The sequence below is a fragment of the Microcaecilia unicolor genome, chromosome 2, assembly GCF_901765095.1.
Source record: "Microcaecilia unicolor chromosome 2, aMicUni1.1, whole genome shotgun sequence".
In the NCBI taxonomy this organism is placed as follows: Eukaryota; Metazoa; Chordata; class Amphibia; order Gymnophiona; family Siphonopidae; genus Microcaecilia; species Microcaecilia unicolor.
The window spans coordinates 330,412,683-330,436,115 of record NC_044032.1 but is presented as its reverse complement, the minus strand read 5'-3'; the positions used below and the strand labels follow the sequence as shown (position 1 = coordinate 330,436,115).

At 44.3% G+C, this 23,433-nt stretch overlaps 1 protein-coding gene across 3 annotated transcripts in view; it reads right to left on the bottom strand.

Annotated features, from left to right (window-relative positions):
• The window catches only part of PCGF3 (polycomb group ring finger 3), a 711,906-nt gene that overhangs the window by 371,407 nt on the left and 317,066 nt on the right, over positions 1-23,433 (bottom strand). For all 3 annotated transcript variants that reach the window (XM_030194352.1, XM_030194350.1, XM_030194353.1), the window contains one exon: positions 18,421-18,476. In XM_030194352.1, the coding sequence (XP_030050212.1) occupies positions 18,421-18,476 (56 nt within the window). The remainder of the gene's footprint in view (positions 1-18,420; positions 18,477-23,433) is intronic.

Here is a 23,433-nt window from a genome sequence, read left to right as displayed (position 1 = left end):
TTAATCAGCGTGGGACCAGGCTGCTGGCATCGGCATTTAAAAAGGAGACTGAGCAGCTTTTAAACTAGAAATGGAGGGAAGGCCGACAGTCGCTCAAAAGCACATGGTTCGGGATAAGGTATATTGCAAGGATACCTCACAAACAGGGAAGATAGGGTTTCTGGATAGTGAGGTTGCACAACAGACCGTGGTAGGCCAGGTGTTCTTAAATACAACTAAAGATCAGACAAAAGATGGCAAATCAATAGTGTCAAGTACTAAGCATCATGCAAATAGGAACAACAAACATACTCTGAAATGTCTATACGCAAATGCTAGGAGTCTAACAAATAAGATAGGAGAGTTGGAATATATTGCACTAAATGAAAATTTGTATATAATAGGCATTACTGAGACCTGGTGGAAGGAGGATAACCAGTGGGACACTGTCATACTGGGGTACGAAGTATATCGTAGTGATAGGGTGGACCGGACTGGTGGAGGGGTAGCATTGTATATTAACGAGAGCCTTGACTCAGATAGATTACAAATACACCTTTGAATCATTGTGGGTTGAAATTCCATGTATAAAAGGGAAAAGGACGGTGATAGGAGTGTACTACCATCCGCCTCGCCAGGACGAGCAGGTAGACGCAGAAATGATAAAAGAAATCTGAGACGGAAACAAAATGGGCAATGTGATAATAATGGGTGACTTCAATTATCCAAATATAAGACTGGGTAAATGTAACATCGGGACACGCTAGAGTGGTACAATTCCTTGATGAAATCAAGGACAGCTTTATGGAGCAGCTGGTGCAGGAGCCGACGAGAGAAGGAAAAATTCTAGACTTCGTCCTTAGTGGAGCGCATGATCTGATGAGGGACGTTATGATACTGGGGCCGCTTGATAACAGTGATCATAATATGATCAGTTTTGATATCAACCTTGAAGTAACTATACACAGGAAGTGAAATACGTTAGCGTTTAACTTTAAGAAAGGAGACTATGATAAAATGAGAAGAATGGTTAAAAAAAAACCTTAGGGGGCAACTGAGAGGGTAAAAACTGTACAACAGGCATGGATGCTGTTCAAAAATAGCATCCTGGAGGCCCAGGCCAAACATATTCCGCAAATTAGTAAAAAAAGACGGAAGTCCAAAAGACAGCTGGAATGGTTGAAAAGTGAGGTGAAGGAAGCTATTAGGGCTAAAAGAAACGCCTTCAGAAAATGGAAGAAGGAACAGTCTGAAAATAACAAGCAGCAGCATAAGGAGTGTCAAAGCAAATGCAAGGCACAGATAATGAAGGGCAAGAGGGATTACGAAGAAAAGATAGCATTAGAGGCAAAAAACATAGCAAATTTTTTTCGGTATATTAAAAGCAGGAAGCCGGCAAAAGAATCGGTTGGGCCGCTGGATGACCGAGGGGTAAAAGGGGCGATCAAGGAAGATAAAGACATAGTGGAGAGATTGAATGAATTCTTTGCTTCGGTCTTCACCGAGGAAGATTTGGGTGGGATACCGGTGTCGGAAACGGTATTTCAAGCGGACGAGTCAGAGAAACTTACTGACTTCACGGTAAACCTGGAGGACGTAATGGGGCAGTTCAGCAAACTGAAGAGTAGCAAATCTCCTGGACTGGATGGTATTCATCCTGGAGTACTGATAGAATTGAAAAATGAGCTTGCGGAGCTACTGTTAGTGATATGCAATTTATCCTTAAAATCAAGCGTGGTACCGGAAAATTGGAGGGTGGCCAATGTAATGCCGATTTTTTTAAAAAGGTTCCAGGGGAGATCCGGGAAATTATAGACCGGTGAGTCTGACGTCGGTGCCAGGGAAAATGGTAGAGGCTATTATCAAAAATAAAATTACAGAGCACATCCAAGGACATGAGACCAAGTCAGCATGGCTTTTGTGTGGGGAAATCTTGCCTGACCAATTTACTTCAATTCTTTGAAGGAGTAAACAAACATGTGGACAAAGGGGAGCTGGTTGATATTGTGTATCTGGATTTTCAAAAGGCGTTTGACAAGGTACCTCATGAAAGGCTACAGAGGAAATTGGAGGGTCATGGGATAGGAGGAAATGTCCTATTGTGGATTAAAAACTGGTTGAAGGATAGGAAACAGAGAGTGGGGTTAAATGGGCAGTATTCACAATGGAGAAGGGTAGTTAGTGGGGTTCCTCAGGGGTCTGTGCTAAGACTGCTGCTTTTATAAATGATTTAGAGATGGGAGTAACTAGCGAGGTAATTAAATTTGCTGATGACACAAAGTTATTCAAAGTCGTTAACTCGCGACAGGATTGTGAAAAATTACAGAAGGACCTTACGAGACTGGGAGACTGGGCGGCTAAATGGCAAATGATGTTTAATGTGAGCAAGTGCAACGTGATGCATCTGGGGAAAAAGAACCCGAATTATAGCTACGTCATGCAAGGTTCCACGTTAGGAGTTTCGGACCAAGAAAGGGATCTCAGTGTGCTGCTGCGGCTAGGAAAGCAAATAGAATGTTGCGTATTATTTCAATGACAGCAGCCAAGTTGTTCATATGCTTTAAGCATGTTGTCTATTAGTTCAGCATAGTTTTTGAGCTTGTCTGTTCCCAAGGAAGTTCTGCACTACTAGCACAAATGCATCCCAAGCATTAATATTATAAGTGAATAGGCTTTGCATGTATAACTTAAAATCTAGACGTGTCAGGCAATTTTGGAGTTCATATTTGGAATCAGCGGGTTCAATTTAGTATAAATCACATGTTTTTCTCTCAGTAGCAAAATCATTGTTGCGTTGTGTTATCTTGACTTTTTCAGTTTGGAGAAGAGACGGCTGAGGGGAGACATGATAGAGGTATATAAAATAATGAGTGGAGTGGAACAGGTGGATGTGAAGCGTCTGTTCACGCTTTCCAAAAATTCTAGGACTAGGGGGCATGCGATGAAACTACAGTGTAGTAAATTTAAAACAAATTGGAGAAAATGTTTCTTCACCAACACATAATTAAACTCTGGAATTCGCTGCCGGAGAACGTGGTGAAGGCGGTTAGCTTGCCAGAGTTTAAAAAGGGGTTAGACAGTTTCCTAAAGGACAAGTCCATAAACCACTACTAAATGGACTTGGGAAAAATCCACAATTCCAGGAATAATATGTATAGAATGTTTGTACGTTTGGGAAGCTTGCCAGTTGCCCTTGGCCTGTATTGGCCGCTGTCGTGGACAGGATGCTGGGCTCGATGGACCCTTGGTCTTTTCCCAGTGTGGCATTACTTATGTACTTATGTATTATTAGAAAAGGGATGGAAAACAAGCATGAGGATGTTATAATACCGTTATATCGCTCCATGGTGCAACCGCACCTGGAGTATTGTGTTCAGTTCTGGTCGCCTCATCTAAAAAAAGATATAAAGGAACTGGAGAAGGTGCAGAGAAGGGCGACAAAAATGATAAAAGGGATGGGACAACTACCCTATGAGGAGAGGTTAAGACGGCTAGGACTCTTTATCCTGGAGAAAAGGTGGCTTAGGGGTGATATGATAGAGGTCTACAAAATAATGAGTGGGGTAGAGCGGACTGATGTGAAGCATTTGTCTACACTTTCTAACAATAGTAGAACCAGGGGACACAAGAAGAAATTAGAATGTGGTAGGTTTAACACAAATTGGAGAAAGGTTTTCTTCACTCAGCACGTAGTTAGACTCTGGAACTCATTGCCGGAGAAGGTAGCGGCAGCTGGTCTTGCTGAGTTTAAAGGGGGTCAGGACAGATTCCTCAAGGAAAAGTCCATTGATCATTATTAAATTTGGGGGGTTTGCCAGGTTCTTGGGGCCTGGATTGGCCGCTGTCAGAGACAGAGTGCTGGGCTTGATGGACCTTTGGTCTTTTCCCAGCGTGGCAATGCTTATGTACTTATGTACTTATCCTCATAGATGTAGAACTGTGTGTCCATTGACCAAATCAGCTCAGCTAGTGGCTTGAGGTAGATATTGAGCAGAATAGGTGGCAGTATCGATCCTTGTGGTACCCCGCATATAGAGTGCACTCCATTTAAGTGAAAGTCAGATAAGCGCATGCTCTGTTTAACTGCATGCCGTACTTTGGTCCCATTTTTGACACCCATTTTTGACACAATCAATTTCTATGGGGACAAACTTCGGTTTAGCGACCCACTGATAAGTGCAAAATTCACTTAAATGCATGGTTTAAGACCGCTCCTCCACAGGAAAGACTCCGCATAAGCGTGTGCACGGAATATGGAAGCCGATTGGGGCGTGACAACCAACGAGATTTAAAATTTACTGCCCCTTTAACTGCCACAGGCAGAATAAGCAAAAGAATGTTGTTAAGAGTGTACACTGGAGTTGTCGTCGCGCAACTGAAAGACTAACACTGGCTGAACGAATAGAAGTTCTTAAAAAATTAGAAAACAAAGTCAAGCATCTATTGCTAAAGAATATGGTGTCAATCCCAGTCAAATTTCACGTATCTTGAAGCAGAAAGACCAGATTCTGGAAGACTGGGAAAACAATACAAATCCACACCAGAAATGAAAACGGTCGGGAAAAGCTGAGGAGGAAGAAGATGCTCTTCTTCGGTGGTTTTCTCAAGAGTCAGGAGCAGTTTCCTGTCAGTAGTCCACTGCTTATGGAGAAAGCTAATCAGCTATCTGAAAGTCTTGGACTAATTGAATTCAAAGACACTGTTGGATGGTTGGAAAGATGGAAGGAGAGGAACAACATAAAAATCAAGAAACAGCATGGTGAAAAACAAGATGCTGATGACTTTGGTGCTGAAAATTGAGTTGTTTCAGTTCTTCCTACCATCTTGAACAAGTTTGCACCTCGTGACATTTTCAATGCTGACGAAAACGGTCTCTACTGGCGAGCGATTCCTGATGGAACACTTGCATTCAAACAAGCCAAAACTACAGGAGGTAAAACATCGAAGGACCGACTGACGATCCTCCTTTGATGCAATATGGATGGGAGTGAGAAGTTGGAACCCCTCGTCATTGGAAAGAGCAAACAGCCCCATTGCTTAAAGAATGTTAAGCGACTTCCTATGTGATACAAGGCTAATGCAAATTCATGGATGACTGTGGAAAAAACAGAGAAAAAACACACTGTCTCATCCTCTCATCCCAATACAATACAAACAAACCCACACACATACACCCCAGATTATACCTTCCCTATCTCAGACAGCCTGAAAATTCTCGAAGTTACAATCGATCGCAAGCTCACACTAGAGAACGAAGTGAAATCTACAACAAAGAAAATGTTCCCCTCAATGTGGAAACCCAAACACGTGAAACCATTCTTCTCGAGGGAAACATTTCACAACTTGATACAATCAATGGTACTAAGCCATGTAGACTACTGCAACGGAATTTATGCGGGATGCAAAGAACAAATTATAAAGAAACTTCAGACCGCTCAAAACACGGCAGCCAGGCTTATATTTGGAAAAACGCGATTTGAAAGTGCCAAACCCCTCTGAGAAAAACTGCACTAGCTCCCAATCAAAGAACGTATTGCTGTCAAAATCTGCACCCTGGTTCATAAAATTATCTATGGCGAAGCCCCGGGATACATGACAGACCTCATAGACCTACCAACCAGAAACACAACAGGGTCAACACGAACATACTTAAATCTCCACTACCCAAGCAGCAAAGGACTCAAATACAAATCAACCTATGCATCCAGCTTTTCCTACATACGCACACAACCATGGAACGCATTACGAAAAGCCGTGAAAACAACCTATGATCACCTAAACTTCTGGAAATCATTAAAAACTAACCTGTTCAAAAGGAATACCCTACCGACCCAACTTAAATGTCTGTACCCTGCAACACAACGAAACCAAAGCTCGTAATGGACATATAATAACTCTTCCTCTCTACAATTCCCCAATGTGTCTATACACACGAACCTTATTCTACCACATTAATGTATTTGTACATACCGGAATTGGCGAATGCCTTTATGATACTATGTAAGCCACATTGAGCCTGTAAACAGGTGGGAAAATGTGGAATACAAATGTAATAAATAAATAAATAAATAAATTTGGAAGCAGTGGCTAAAGAAGTTAGACACTAGAATGCGGGCACAAAAGCGTCAGATTTTGTTGCTTTGTGATAATTGTGCTGCACACAGTGATTATGTCAGGCTAACGTCAACGTGGTCTTCCTGCCACCAAACACTACCTCTCTGATCCAACCTATGGATCAGAGCATAATAGCCAATTTCAAACAACATTATCGGGCTCTTGTGCTATGTCATCCGATGAGCATTATGGATGACCAGACTGGCAAGGATAAACGTGCTGTTGAACTGACTCATAATCAATCTCTGTTGGATTCCCTACATATGCGTAAAGAAGCCTGGAATCATGTTGTACAGGCAACCATTGTGAACTGCTACAAGCGGGCAAACTTTGTTAGGGACGTGGAAAGGGATGGAACAGATGCAGCTGTTGCAAACGCATCAGATGAACAGGCTTATTGACATCCCAGCCTGTGTTAGTGAAGAGGAGTTTCATCACTACGTAGCTGTTGATTACGATCTACAAACAGCTGACGACAGCACTGATGCCTATCTGGAGGCCACTGGATGTCAGTGCTATAACAGTTTTTACCGTCTAGCAGCCTATGGAACTCACAGACACAAGAGTGTACAAAGGACTATGACTGATTACTTCAATTAAGCCTAACGTCAGTTAACCGAGACTGTATAACGTCAGTTAACGGAGACTGTATACTGTACGTATAATAAACAGTACTGTATATATGTTTATGAGATGTCAAGCTTCTTTGGGTCTCAACGGTTAAGTACACGCACCCGTTAACTGCATGTATTTCTTTGGTCCCAGACCCTTGCACTTAAGCGGATTGAACTGTACTTTTATTTTTATACATGATTGAACATATTAGTAAGATCGTCAACATTTGTATTTAATAAATATCAATAGATTTCTTCTGATACAGTCAAACTATTTATCGAAAGGGCCCTTTTACTAACACAGCTTAAGATGGAGTACTTTGGGATGCGCTCAGGGATCCTGTGGGAAGTGCCAAATGGCATGTGCTAAAACATTTTTACATTTTTTTTTGAATTGGCATTTGGGGTGAAGAGTAGGCATTCCTGCAATAATTGGCTACAACGCGATAATATAGCTGCACTAATTGGCTAGTGCATGAATAGCGTGTGAGCCCTTATCGCCTACAAATAAGTGGCCGCAAGTGCACGTGCGCAAATTTTTTTTTTAATGGCTGTGCACTGATAGCAAAATTAGCACATGGCCATTAATACAAAAAATAGGAAGCCATTTTTATAGCTGTGGTAAAAATGGCCACAGATCACGGGAAAAACCCCAAATTAAACTGACACGGGTTTGTTTTGTAGTGTTTCATCCATTTCTTCTGACTTACTATCTTTATCTTACTTTTTGTCCTATTGTTTTACCCTTATTTATAGTTATTACTTATTTCTGCAATTACCTTTTGAAACCCTTTAGTGGCATTTCTTTTACATTTTGTTTACATATTCAATCACATATAGATTTTGATTGCATACATACATATATTATAAAAATATATATATTTTTATTATGTATTTCAGTTCTCTTTTTTTTTTTTTTACTGAGGTCCTTTTACTAAGATGTATTAGGCACTAATGTGCACCTAACGCTGCTTAAAATAGTGTCCTGCAATAACTTCCAAATTAGCGTGTGCTAATCCAAGTGCTAAAATTTTTTTTTTGGAAGGGGGTATGTCAGGGGAGCAGAGAATGGGAATTCCTGTGCAAAATAGTTAGCGCATGTTAACTGGTTAGTGCATGTCTAGCATCTGAGCCCTTATTGCGGTAAGTGTACACACACTAGTTTTATGGCTGTGTGCCAATGACAATAGCACACAGCCATTAATACAAAAATTAGAAAGGATTTTTTTTTTAAGTTTAAATTTTTATTGAAAAGCAAATATTCCATAACAAGCAAACATCACCCCACCAACACAAATTACTCCCCACGGCCCTCGCAGGAGCCATCTATTACACCAGCACCCGACAGACTCTCAGAACCTAAAAAATAGCAAAATATATAATCAGAACTCCCCGCTTATACCCCTCCAATCCCTCCCCCAACTAAACTGCTACAACCCCCCAGGTTCCTGAGACTACTGCCCCCAGGACCCAGGCCATATATTGAGTTTAAGACAGCTTCTGCAACCTCCGCCTCCATGAACCACAAGCAAAAATTCACGTGTACAGTTTTATGTATAACTAAAAAAGGCTCGTTTCCGACACAAATGAAACGGGCACTAGCAAGGTTTTCCTCGGAGTGTGTATGTTTGAGAGTGTGAGAGTGACTGTGTGAGAGAGAGTGACTGTGCGAGTGTGTGTGTGTGAGACAGAGAGAGAGTGAGTGTGGGTGCGAGTGTGTCTGTGAGAGAGTGTGTATGTGTGAGAATGAGTGTGTGCAAGTGCGTATGTGAGCCACAGTGAGTGTGAGAGTGTGTTTCACACAGAGTGTGTGTGAGACAGAGTGTAAGAGAGTATGTGTGTGATACACAGACTCTCTGCGAGACCGAGAGTGTATGAGATAGAGAGAGAGTGTTTGAGAGTGACTGTGATACAGCATGAGACAGAGTGTGAGAGAGGTTTGCAGTTTCCTCTGTATGGGGATGAGCGATGCTCCAATGCCTCACCTTTGGTGCTAATATGCTGTGGTGGGGGGGGGGGGGGGGGGGGATTGACTGACAGAGAGAGAGAGTGTGTGTGTGTGTGAAAGACAGAGGTTTGCAGGTTTGCTCTGTATGGGGACCAGCGATGCTCCAATGCCTCACCTTTGGTGCTAATATGCTGTGGGGCGTTGGGGGGGTGAGTTTGGCTGACAGAGAGAGAGTGTGTGTGTGTGTGTGTGTGTGAGAAAGAGAGAGGTTTGCTCTGTATGGGGATCAGCGATGCTTCAATGCCTCACCTTTGCTGCTAGGGAGTTTGGCTGACAGAGAGTGTGTGTGTGTGTGTGCTTCAAGGTCAATTCCCCCTTTTCCCATCAGGTTCCTCATACTAACTGTGTGTTTTCCTTTTTGCTGGGTTACCTGTTTTTCGCCAGTCTTCCTATTTCGATCAGCTGGTGAGGGTGGGGGAGTTTGGCTGACAAAGAGAGTGCCTGCTTGAGCTGTTTCATTGCCCCAGGGCACTGCTTCTGTGCCAGTCAAGCTGCCTGAGACTGTTGTGGATTGCTTTATCTCTCCTGCCACTGAGTTTGTTTCCTTCTCTTGATGTCACGTTAGCTGTTCTCCAATGGCGGGGCTATGAGAGCGAGTGCAATTCCCCTGGATCGTGTTGCTTTCTTGTGGTTGGTTAGTGTCGATGCTGACGTACCAGGAAGTGCACGAATGCCTCAAGGTTTTGTCCACGCAGTCAGCAGCCAGCTTCAGAACGTTGGAGGTGCTTTTTATTATATAGGATACTCCTTTCCCCCCACACCAAAACATCCCATTCCCCCCCCCAACCCTCTCCCTGAACCCAAACCCTCCTTCCCACCCCCCCCACCCATAACACCCCCCTTCATCTCCCTTCACCCCCATGAAAAAGCCCCTATATGTTCTTTACCTCTGCTTTTAACCGAGCCCACCCCCCTTTACATTTCAAAGCCCCCTCCCTTCTGTACGCTGTAAGGTACTCCATATGTATTAATTGTCCCAATTTATCCTTCCACTCCTCCAATGTCGGAGAATTCGAAGATTTCCACCTGCGGGCTATAAGACATTTGGCTGCCGCAAAACCTCAACGAAGCCATTTACTAACCTCCCAAGATTCCCTCTCATTATATAAACCCAAAAGGCATTCCCGAGGCCCACACACCAAAGATATATTTGTCAATTTAACCAATCCTTTCACCACCCCGTGCCAAAATTCCACCACACTAGTACATGCCCACCAGATGTGAAGGAACGAACCCTTATGCATCCCATACCTCCAACATCTATCCGACGTTCCTGGGTACATTTTCTGCAACCTTTCTGGTGTATAGTACCATCTGGTAAGAACTTTATATGCATACTCCTGTACCAAGACACACACCGATGCTTTATACACCTCTCGACAAATAGTCTCCCATTCCTGGTCAGTAAATTTACATCCCAAATCTATTTCCCTTGCCCCTTGAAACCCAAACGATCTTGGATCACTTCCCCTAAAGAATCTATAAAGCACTGATATAGGTCTGGGAACCCTTCTCAGAATTAGCCACAAATTTTCTAAACACTCCCTCTCCTGAGGATTTACCCCTTCCATCCCATTGCCCCCACAAAATGTTGGACCTGCATATAAGCAAACCTATCCCCCTCTGTTAGACCATATCTGGAGCTCAGCGTTTCAAAACTCAACATCTTACCTCCCTGCAACACATTGCGGAAATTTATCAGCCCCTTCCTCTCCCAGCTCCCAAATCGAACATTCTCCCTCCTCGCCCCAAATTTCGGTTCCCACCTCATGGGCGCCAATGTAGAAACCTCATCCACCTGACTCCATTCCTCCTAACTCTCCTCCACACTCCCATCAAGTGCTTCACATAGGGATTGGACCATCCCTCAAGTACCCCTCCCTCCGTAATCCACAAATAAGAGTGGAGCTCCCTACGAGAGCTATAGGACCTTTCCACCTGACTACCGGGCTTTTTATTCTTACTCTCCCAATCCATAAGCATCCTTATCTGGGCCGCATAATAGTACCATTCAATATTGGGGACTGCCCTGCCTCCCCTCTCAGGAACACCCCACATAACCCGACTCCCTAATCTAGGGTGTTTCCCATTCCAAATAAACTGTGTGAACAGTCCCTGAATCTGCTTAATTGTTCCTCCAGGGAGTTCCACCAGCAAAGCCTGAAACAGAAAAAGCAACCGTGGCAAAACATTCATCTTGATCACTGCCAATCGACCCCACCAAGACAGCCACAACCCCTTCCATCGAGACAATTCAGATCTAATTTTGCCTACAATCTTGCCATAATTAATACTGCTCACCCTACCAAGGTCACACGGAATGTGAATTCCCAAATATCGGATTTTATATGTTGTCCCCCACCTGCCTTCTAGGGATAAATCCCGCCTGATCGTCATTCACTAATCTGGGCAACACCCTAGCCAATCTATTAGCTAACACCTTTGCCACTATTTTTGCATCTACATTCAGTAACGAAATGGGCCTGTACGATCCACACCTCGTTGGGTTCTTCCCTGGTTTGGGAAGAACCACCACCCCCGCCTCAGACATAGACCTAGGAAGATCCCTCCCAGCCAAAATACCATTTCCCACCCTCACTAGTAAATCACTCACCTCATCTACATAACATTGGTAAAATTTCCCAGAATATCCGTCCAGTCCAGGGGTGTTCCCATTTGGCAACCTGTTGATCACCCCTTCCACCTCTCCCAATCTAATAGGCTCCCTAATTCTAGCCCTCTCCTCCTCATTCAACTGCGACAGGGGGTTCCTGTCCAAATACTGTGCCCAAGCCTCCTATCTTCCCCCTCTGCCCTATACAATTCTCCATAATATTTCAAAAAACATTCCCCTATCTCCCTATCTGTATACTTCCACCCCCCTCCCCCTGAATCTTTGGGATATTAGTACGCCCCTTTCTTGCCCTCAGATATGTGGCTAGCATTTGCTAGATTTGTTTGCAAACTCAAAAAATTGTTGCTTTAATTTGCTATGCATAAACTTTACCTCCTCCATCTGCATTTGCATCAGCTCTCCTCTCACCTCCCTTAACTTCTTCCATACTCGTGGGTCAGGATTCCTCTTATGCAGCTGTTCCAGATGAGGCAACCGCATCTGCATTTCCAAAGAACGCTTCCCCCGTTCTCGCTTCCGACGGGCACCCCATTTTATTAAGACCCCCCTTACCACCACCTTTAAAGCATCCCAGAGAGTACCATCCGACACTTCTCTATTATCATTGAAGTGCCTAAAATCCTGAATAGCCTGCCGAACATCCTCCCTAATGTCCTCATCACCCAAGAGGGTCTCATTCAATCTCCAAACTGTAGGGGTGTTTCCCTGTGATCTCACCTGAGCTGGTCTTGGTTCATACAAGCCTAATGCAGCCGGTTACAAACAAGATGGCTGCTACAACCTCTCACCTGAACCTATCTGTGTCAGCGAGATCCAGCTTTTCAGCTTGTGGAAAATTACTAGCAGGCAGACCACAGCCAAGGACATTCTGTGTTACAATTACCCTGTTATCACCCTGAGAAGCTGAGAAGGGAGTGAGACCTATGGCTCCAGAAATCCTGGCTAGAACCAGATATGCAGACCAGAAAGTTACCGTTTTCAAGGTCATAAAACAAAGGACTCTTCTTGCCCATGTAGTGAGCTGGACAAGATCATGATTGGTCCCTGCTGTCACCTAACCAGGGGGTACTAAGAAAGCGGGAACAGAAGAAAGACAGTAGTCAGAGTTGGTCAGAGACCATCGGGGAGTTTGGACTGACAAGAAAAGGAAGAAGACCTGAAATGCCTGTGAACTGCATATCTGGTGAAAATACTCTTTGGGTTCAGCTATAACAGCTCTGAAATACGGCAAGGAGTGACTGACACCTGCTATCTGCAGAGAGACCCTGCACTACATCTAAGACTGACTCGCTGGGGAGACAGCTCGAGTCTAAGAAGGAACCTGCATCTACTTCAACGCGGTGAGATTCAGTGATTTATTTTCTATAGTCTGGGATTTGTGATTGGTGCTTATCTAGGAAAGACTGGTTACGTCATAGCTCCTGGTCAGGAGATTGCTGCTAACCTTTGTATTTGGCATAACAACCGTAGTTTAGGTTACAAATCAGGCTTGTGTAATTATCTTGCAGTCCAGAAAGAATCATTGTGTATAGTATTCAGTAGCAATCTAGTTCTGTTTTATTATTATCAGCAAGTTCTATATTTTTGTATTTTGCTAAGCCTTGCTATAGAGTGATTCTATATTTGTACATTTTTATCTAATAAATCTAATATATATATATATCAGCTTTGGTTTCACTTCTCTGTAACAGCAAGTTTGGCTAGGTGCCAAAAGCAAGGTCCTAAGTTCCCCTAGACAAGAGTCCAGAATATTTGCTTATGCAGAGTTCTGCATCATAGGACCTTGGCGTAAATAATAATCTGTTGGGAGTTATTTTCCGATAGGAATTATTTATGGTTATTCTACCTACAACCCCCCCCCAACGATCCTCCAAAACCAAGCCCTTCAACTTCACCAAGGTTGGCGCATTATCTGAAACACTAATTGTTTTTATTTCCGCCCCCTCCACCATATGCCACGCATTGTGGTGGATCCAAATTCCATCCAGCCTGGAATATGGCTGCGCAGCATGGGAGTAAAAGGTATAATCTCACTGAGCTCCATGTATCAGTCTCCAGCAATCCACCACCTCTAACCCTTTCATGAGTTGCAACAAAGCTTTCCTCCCCTGTCCACTATGATAACCTCCCCCTTCTGAATGATCCAGCCTAGCATCTGGGCCCAAATTAAAATCACCCCCCACCACTATATGGCCCCCCCACAAAGCCCATCAACTCCTCATTTAACTTTTGGAAAAATTGCTACTAATTCCCATTTGGCACATAAATATTAATCAACGCGAGTTCCTTACCCTCTAACCAACCTCTAAGGGCCATGCACCTCCCTTCCTTGTCCCTAAACACCTGTCTCGTTACAAACCCACAATTTTGTCTGACTAAAATAGCTATCCCCCCACCCCCTCTTGATATTGTCTACGATGTAGCATGTATGTGTCTCTTGGTCTCAGATGGGTTTCTTGCAGAAATGTAATCTCCCAGTTCAATCTCTCCAATTCCTTAAACACTACTGCGCTTCCCATGATTATTTAGCCCATTCACATTCCAAGTACCTACCACAAAAGATGCTCCCTGCCCCTTACCCTCTCTTTCCCCTCTCCCCCTTCACCTCCCCCACCCCCTCAGCCCTTTCCTCCACCCCCACTACCCTCCCCAACCCCCCCTCCATGCCTGACTTGCCCACCTGCAGACCAGCCATCACCAAGGAAATGACCCGCAGACCCAGGGCCTAAGACTCCACTTACCAAAGACCCAAACCCATACTAATCTCCATCCCCCCCTCCTCCACTTCCACCCCCGAATCCACCCCTCCCACTCCAATCCTCCCTCCAATTCTTCCCTGGGACCCCTCCAACTAATCCCTTAAAACTACCCAAGTCCTCTTGTCTGAATATCCATCATATGCAGCACACCCCCACGCCTCTGCTCTTCAATCAGCGAGTTTCACAGTTGTCTTCCCTTTCACCACCACCGTCTGCCATTTCGTGACCGGAACAGACTAAGTGACCCGATCAGCCTTCTCCTAACTATTCGGAAGTCCTTTACACCCCAAGGCCCTCAGAGCGGACCACGCCTCTTCTGGAGTCTTGATCTTGCGTGACTTGCCTTCCACTGTTAGCCACATCGCAAAGGGAAACAACCACCTGTAACATATCCCTTTGGCTCTCAGAAACATAGTAACTTCCCTAAAGGATCTACGTTTCTGCAATGTGCTTCATGCCAAGTCTTGTAGTTTTTCCACTTAATTTCTCCTTGCTGTCTCGCCTTAGCCAAAATCTTCTCCTTTAAAGGGAAATCCACAAAACAAACCACAATATCCCTTGGTGCAAAGTCTCACTGCGGCCCTGGCGCCCTGTGGGCCCGCTGGAGTTGCAGATCCGCTCTCTCACCCCTCCCATCTGGATATAAAATAAATTCACATATCTCCTGAATCACTGCCAGACAGTTGACAAAGATATCAACTCAGGGACTCCCTTAAAGCGCATGTTATTTCTTTGAGGTCTTCCAACTGCTCCTTAACACTTTGGAGAACCTCTTACCCATCTGTGAGCACTTGCCTCAGCGAACACACTTCAGTCTTAAGGATCTCCACCTCACCAACCCGAGATCCCAAGTCTCTCAATTCTGCATGGCTATCTCTCATTGCCATATGAACGTCCCTCCACACTCCCGCAAAATCCTCCTTCAAGTCCTTGAACCATGCCTTTACAACACTATTCTCGGACTCCCCCTTCTCAGGTTCTCTCACCTCCATTGAATCAGCCCTCCTCGGGCCCTCTGCCACCACCATCTTGTTCACACCTCTCCTTGAGCTCCGCTGCTCACGCTGTTTGCCTCCCAGCTCCCCAGAAAGTACACTTCCAGCTGCTGCAGCCTCCGCCTCACTCCAATCTGCCTGTGCCTCCCTCCATAGCCACTAAGCACTCCAGATCCCTCGGCTCCTCCTGATCTCTGAACTGCTCCTCTGACATTGCCCTTTCTCCTGCCTCCTCCAGCTCCTGAGTGCCTTCTGGGGCACTCGATTCTCCCTTTCGATTTAGCAGCACTGCTGACTTTCCAGCCCGGCGTCCCGGACCCTGCTGCTCCGCCGTTTCGCCTGCCAATGCCGCTGGAGCCACCACAACCCCTCCCGGGCTCACCTCAACCACAGTCTATCTCAAGTTTTCTTCCCTCTGCGTGTCCAACGGCGCCGCCATTTTAGTGGATTCTTTCTCAGACCCTGCCGGCATCGCCGCCGATTTCCCTCCGGGGATCACAGTAAACTTGTATTTTTATAAGCCCTTCTTCGGGGGCATCATGCAAGCAAGTATCTCCACTTTGTTCCCCCTCTAGGACCCAAAAGGAAGGGGTTTTTTTGCGATTTGACTCCTTTGCCCTGACGGAGCTCAGTGCTCAAGCTGCCATCACTTTGCATGACGTCACTTCCTCCAGGATTTTTTTTTTTAACAGCTTCTGTAAAAATGGATTTAGGGCAAGGGAAAAACCTGCGCAAGGGTGCGCTAAGGCTACTTTTTCTGCAGCTTAATAAAAGGACCCCTTTACTGCTTGTGTGCCAAGGGCAGGGGCATATGATTTTGCAACTATTTTTGCATGCTTATGCCAATATATTTTCTAATCCCTTTAAAAGGCATGTAACACATTCCTGCATAGCTTTCTATTTTTAGCTTGAAGGATAATATGTCTCTGTGTATTACTTTTTTCATTTTCTTAAAAATCATTGTAGTTAAAATTTGAAAAACAAAACAGAAGCTTTTGTATATGGCCACAACTATATTAGTGGTGGAAGAAGAAAAGTATGGAAATTATAATAGACATAAGAATATATGGCAACATTTTTTTTTACACAAGCTAAACAAAAATACGAGGGAGAGAACCTTATACAAATATCATAAGTATAAACAAAGGCAAAAGGGTTCTCCTACAGAAATTACTGTGAGCAGTGTGAAATAGCAAGGAGGAAAAAGCCTAGAAAAAGCAATGGGAGCAGGACTGCTTCATTATTGGCAAAAAAAAACCCTCCTTGCAAAAGCATATATATACAAAGTTCATCACTTCTACAAAAATATCTTCAATAATACATCACAGGTCTTAAAACATATATTGTACTTGTGTTGTACTTAGCTGTGTAGTCCTTCCTTTTCTCAGAAAACAGACTGAGACCAACGGTGGCCAGTGTTTTGTCTAGCTGCTTCAGGGTCTAACGGCCATAAATCTGTGTTAAAAAGGGGAAATCAACACACGATATAACTATCTGCTGTAATGTTAGAGGTTCATACTCAACCTCTCAAACCGCTCACTTGAAAACTCTGTTCTTCACTAGACTGAGGAAGGAAGACTGCATCGGAAGAAAATGGCGAACCTTAAAGGGTTGACGTCAAACTCTCCACCAAGCACCAGCCAATCACACAATGTTGTTAAGAAAACAAAATGTTAGAAAAAATGATACCATGCTATTTTAGCATTAAGTCTCGCAAGAGTTAAAAAATTTAATTTAAAGATCCATTGCTGCTCCATTTGTAATAATAGATGTCTCCTGTTTCCTCCTCTCCTTGTGGACTCACTAATCAGTTGTAACACAAAGCATCTCAAAGTCGCAAAGGAATGTTTAAATTCATTACAGTGACTCGCTAATGGCGATGTGCACTTTGACGTTTTAATTGCACTTTTGTGTTCAACCAAACGTGTGTATAGCTGTCAAGAAGTTTGTCCGACATAAAGCTTTTCAGAAGGACACATAATGCAGTAGATAACATGATCTGATTTGCATGTAGCGTTAACACATTGAGTGTATTCACGTGCAGTAGGATGTCTGAACGTGTCAGTTTCAACCATTAGAGGACACATGCTGCACTCATTACATTTCTTATGCCCTCTAAATACAGATGAAGGGTGCCCTCTCTCTGGTAACAAAGAAGGGCTCAACAGTTCCTTCAAATTCTTACACCAACTGCATGCAAAACGTATCCTTGTGTCAGAGAAAACAGGAAGAGTCTTCAAAATGTTCCAGTGACTCCTCACAATTCCAGACACTTTCCTCGTCAGAGAGGTATACCTTAACACACAGGTCATAACAACATCCTCCTCTTGCAGTTCCCGAGACTGAGGTAGCAACAAAAGATCACTATTATTATATTTAGCATGATGCGCTAGAGACAACTTTTCTCGGATAGCCATGAGATAATAACAGCTGACACAATCCCTGTGCTTGAGGGCAAAAATCATCTTCCTGGGAACAAATATGCCGATATCGCAAATCTGTGAAAAAGAAAGGCTGTCCTTTAAAGCTCTTGGGTGACAGCTCCAATAGTCTATTGGCTGTGTGATTGGCTGGTGCTTGGTGGGGCATCTGATGTCAACCGTTTAAGGTTCACCATTTTCCTACGACGCAGTCTTCCTTCCTCCATCTAGTGAAGAACAGAGTTTTCAAGTGAGCGATTTGAGAGTTTGTATATGAATCTCTAACGATACAGTGGACGGTTATATCCTGTGTTAATTTCCCCTTTTTTGACAGATTTATGGCCATTAGACCCTGAAGCAGCTAGACGAAACACTGGCCACCGTTAGTCTCAGTCTGTTTTCTGAGAAAAGGAAGGACTACACAGCAAAGTACAACATAAGTACAATATATGTTTTAAGACCTGTGGTGTATTATTGAAGATATTTTTGTAGAAGTTATGAACTTTGTATATGCTGTTGCAAGGAGGTTTTTTTTTTTTTTTTGTCAATGACGAAGCAGTCCTGCTCCCATTGCTTTTTCTAGCTGGGAGCTTCTTGAGGCCTTTTCCTCCTTGCTATTTCACACTGCTCACAGTTATTTCTATAGGAGAACCCTCTTGCCTTTGTTTATACTTAAAACATTTTTTTTTATAGACAGAACAATATGTCAAATTATATAGACACAAAATAATGCAGCAATTGCCAAACTATCATATTCAAGGAACATGTAAAACAAAACATACAAATGAAAAACATTTAAAACTATAATGAAAGAAATAGGATGACAAAAATAAGAATAAAATGTATTTACAAACCAATAAGATAGATAACCAAACTTCTAAGCATAACAGACTTACCTTCCTGAAGGCCTGGCACAAGTTTGTAAACAATATCTTGCATTGTTCTGTCATGGCTGTCAAAAAAAACCCAAATTCAAATCAAATTAAAATAATCCTAGACCTTTAGGCCATTAACTCAAGCTTTCCAAATGAACGTTTGCTTTTAAAGTAGCATACAAAACATACCAGATATAAAAAGGACAATTACATAAAACTGCAAATAAAAACAAATACAAAATGATAAAATAACCTATTAAACCTAAGCTTCTTTAAACTTCCTCTGCAAACATTTGTCTAAAAAGGATTCCTTTGACCTTATTTTGGAAAGTAAAAAGATCAACCATCAATAACAATTCACTTGGTAAGGTTTTTTTTTTTTTGTTACATTTGTACCCTGCGCTTTCCCACTCATGGCAGACTCAATGCGGCTTACATGGGGCAATGGAGGGTTAAGTGACTTGCCCAGAGTCACAAGGAGCTGCCTGTGCCTGAAGTGGGAATCGAACTCAGTTCCTCAGTTCCCCAGGACCAAAGTCCACCACCCTAACCACTAGGCAATTCCTCCACTCCCTAACAGTGGACCAGCAACTGCAAAACACCTGCCCCTAGGCAAAAACTGAATGACAATTTTCCTGGTAGATATAGCTAAAAGAAAGGGAAGGGGAACAGACTTGATATACTGCCTTTCTGTGGTTACAATCAAAGTGGTTTACATATTATATACAGGTACTTATTTTGTACCTGGGGCAACGGAGGGTTAAGTGACTTGCCCAGAGTCAAAAGGAGCTGCAGTGAGAATCAAACCCCAGGATCAAAGTCCACTGCATTAACCACTTGGCTATGTCTCCACTTCAAAAGAACGCCAAAAGAACTGAAGGTTAACTGTAAAGAACACCAAAGGAAATTGCTGCCATGTAACACAGGGTTACAGATAACCACTACCATTTAAAATGGCATATGATACCTAATCAGTAGCCAATGCAAAGATGAAAGATGGGGAGAACACATTTCCTTACTTGTAGGTGTATTCTAAGGCAGCCTGATGAGCCCATGCAGGAAGTTTTGTCTAGCACTTTTCTTTGCTTTTGAGAATGTGTTCACTGTACGCCCTCCACAGATTCCCCCCCCCCCCCCCCCCCAACCTAAGTCCACTGCAAGTTTTAGAATATAATTCCTTGGGGAAGAGGAAGGGCTGTGAGGATTTTGATCATGCTGTCCTTGGAGAACACCTGCTGCAGGTAATTTAACTTGTTTCTGAGGAAAAGCAGGATTGCTGAATCCTCAGATATGCTAGAAACGTTGCCCTGACAGACATTCCAAAAGAATTGGCCATTTTCACATTTTGACAGTTTCCCCAACACAGGAGGTACGAATAGGGTTACCATATGTCTGGTTTTACCTGGACATGTCCTCTTTTGGAAGACATGGCAGGGCAACTGGGTGGGTTTTGCCAGAAGTCCTGCAGAAGTCTTGCGAGGCCAATTCAACTCTTGGCGGCCATTCTGAATCAGCGCCAGGACCATTACCATTGCAAGAGGAAGTCAGAGAATGCAGGGCAGCGCTCCAGGCAGGAAAGAGGGGGCTCTTTCCGGCCCCCAAAAAGTCACTAGACCACCAGGGTAGTAGAGTAAGGTAAGGGGAGAGGACTAGGGGATAGGCCACCCTTAGGGGTATGTGTGGGGGGGGGGGAGGGGGGGGAGATATATGACAGGGGGCGGGTGGGGTATGACAGGGGGAGGTGCAGGGGTGTGGTGGGGCGGGGCATGTGCCCTCTTTTTGGGGACACCAAATATGGTAACCCTAGGTACGAACCTGTCCTTCCCTGCTTGTTTATGTAGTACAGTGCCACCTGAGAAGTTCTGAGAGAAAAGGACATTTCTCTGGTAAGACAACATTATTTTGCTCTGTACTTTGGGAATGTAAAGGTAAACTTTATCAACTACTCTCCATAACCTTTTCCTGATAGCTTTAAAACTTGAACTTTGTAGCACAGCATAAACAGATAGCCTCTTGAACAGCAGGACCTAATTCATTTTCACCCCCCTCCCCAGCTCCCACCACCCCTAGCACAACTCTTCATTTATAGTCATTATTCTAATTAGGATAACAAGAGGAGTGTTTTCATTAGAATTGTAATTATATTTTCATTAGTTTTAATTACATTTAATTAGTTTTTAGGAAGCACACACTAAATAAATTACACATTATACCATGCTATCTTGAGGTTATTTATATTCATCTAATAGCCCTAGTATCTGAAGAAGTTTAATTAAACAACTCTATAATACTAAGATGTAGACAGCAGTCCAGCGAGAGGGGTGCTATCCAGTCTTTTGCACTGAGTGTCACATGTATGATCATCACCCAGTTGGTGAAAGGTTATTTAGTATCTGAGGATCTGAATGCGACGAAACAGTGTGACAAGGCGGTGGCCATAACTAGAAGGTTGCTAGGCTGTACAGAGAGAGATGTGACCAACAGAAGAAAAGAGGTTTTAATGCCCCTGTAAAAGTCGCTGGTGAGGCCCCACCTGGAGTATTATGTTCAGTTTTGGAGGCCGTATCTTACCAAGGATGTAAAACGAATTGAAGCGGTGCAAAGAAAAGCTACGAGAATGGTATGGGATTTGCGTTACAAGATGTGCGAGGAGAGACTTGCTGACCTGAACATGTATACCCTGGAGGAAAGGAGAAGCAGGGGTGATATGATACAGACATTCAAATATTTGAAAGGTATTAATCCGCAAATGAACCTTTTCCGGAGATGGGAAGGCGGTAGAACTAGAGGACATGAAATGAGATTGAAGGGGGGCAGACAAGAAAAATGTCAGGAAGTATTTTTTTTTCACGGAGAGAGTGGTGGATACTTGGAATGCCCGGTAACGGAATTCAAACATGCGTGAGATAAACAAAGGAATCCTGTTCAGAAGGAATGAATCCTCAGAAGCTTAGCCGAGATTGGGTGGCAGAGCCGGTGGTGGGAGGTGGGGCTAGTGATGGGTAAGACTTCTACAGATACAAACCAAGGTAAGGTATACACAAAAAGTAGCACATATGAGTTTATCTTGTTGGGCAGACTGGATGGACCGTGCAGGTCTTTTTCTGCCGTCATCTACTATGTTACAATCAGGCTTATTTTCGAAAGAGATGGCCGGCCATCTTCCGACACAAATCGGGAGATCGCCGGCGATCTCCTGAAACTGCCAAATCGGTATAATCGAAAGCCGATTTTGGCCGGCTTCAACAGCTTTCCATCGCGGAGCCGGCGAAATTTCAAGGGGGTGTGTCGGTAGGGTAGTGGGGGCGGGGCGTGCTCACGAGATGGCTGGCTTCACCCGAAAATTGGAAAAAAAAGGTAAAATTATGTATAATCATACCTGATAATTTTCTTTCCATTAATCATAGCTGATCAATCCATAGACTGGTGGGTTGTGTCCATCTACCAGCAGGTGGAGATAGAGAGCAAACTTTTGCCTCCCTATATGTGGTCATGTGCTGCCGGAAACTCCTCAGTATGTCGATATCAAAGCTCCATCCGCAGGACTCAGCACTTAGAGAATTACACCCACGAAGGGACACTCTGCCCAGCTCACCACCGCCGAAACGGGGGAGGGGAATTAACCCAGCTCATCCCCACACAAGTGGGGGAGGGGAATCCGTCCAGCTCATCCCCGCGGAGCGGGGGAGGGACACCACACCCGCCGATGCGGGGGGATCTGGCTTATCCTGCAACCGCAACCGCGGGAGGAGCTGACTGACCCTAACACCGCCGAAGCGGGAGGGGTACAAAGCTGCCCTACAGCCGCACGAAGCGGGAGGGAGTGCCGGCAGAATTTAAGTCTCAATCCAGCCCCGTAAAACGGAGGGGAGAGGAATGCAGCAGCTCACTGTAACACAAACTCGTCTTAACTCTTGAAGAATCCAAGTGAAAAAACTTGAACACGAAGTCTTTCTGAAGTAATTGAAGACTAAACTTGAACCTGAAATGCAACCAGAATAAAAACAGTACAGATATCTGGGAGGGGCTATGGATTGATCAGCTATGATTAATGGAAAGAAAATTATCAGGTATGATTATACATAATTTTACCTTCCATATCATCAAGCTGATCAATCCATAGACTGGTGGGATGTACCGAAGCAGTACTCACCCAGGGCGGGACATTGAAATCCCTGACCTCAACACTGAAGCTCCAAACCGGGCCTCCGCCCGTGCAGCCACAGTCAAACGGTAATGCTTGGAAAATGTATGAGCCGAAGCCCAAGTTGCCGCCTTGCATATCTCTTCCAAGGAGACGGACCCGGCCTCTGCCATCGAGGCCGCCTGAGCTCTTGTGGAGTGAGCCTTCAGCTGGACAGGCGGCACCTTCCCCGCGGCCACATAAGCCGCTGCAATGGCTTCCTTGACCCATCTTGCCACTGTAGGCTTAGCAGCCTACAGACCCCTACGAGGACCTGCAAACAGGACAAACAGATGATCCGATTTCCGGAAATCATTGGTCACTTCCAAGTATCTGATGATGACTCGTCTCACATCCAGATATTTAAGAGCAGAGTACTCCTCTGGGTAGTCCTCCCTACGAAAGGAAGGGAGACAGAGCTGCTGATTCACATGGAAGCGAGAAACAATCTTGGGCAGAAAGGAAGGCACTGTGCGAATAGTCACTCCTGCCTCAGTGAACTGCAGAAAAGGCTCCCGACAAGAGAGCGCCTGGAGCTCGGAAACTCTTCTGGCTGAAGTAATAGCCACCAAAAAGACTGCTTTCAACGTCAGGTCTTTCAGCGATGCCCTCGACAAGGGTTCAAACGGCGGCTTCTGCAATGCTCTTAGCACCAGGTTGAGATTCCACGCAGGCACCACTGAGTGCAGAGGAGGGCGCAGGTGATTAACTCCCTTGAGAAAGCGCACCACATCTGGCTGCGAAGCCAGGGAAGTACCCTTCAGGCGGCCCCTGAAGCAAGCCAGAGCCGCTACCTGGACTTTAAGGGAACTGAGCGACAGGCCTTTCTCCAGACCTTCTTGCAGGAACGC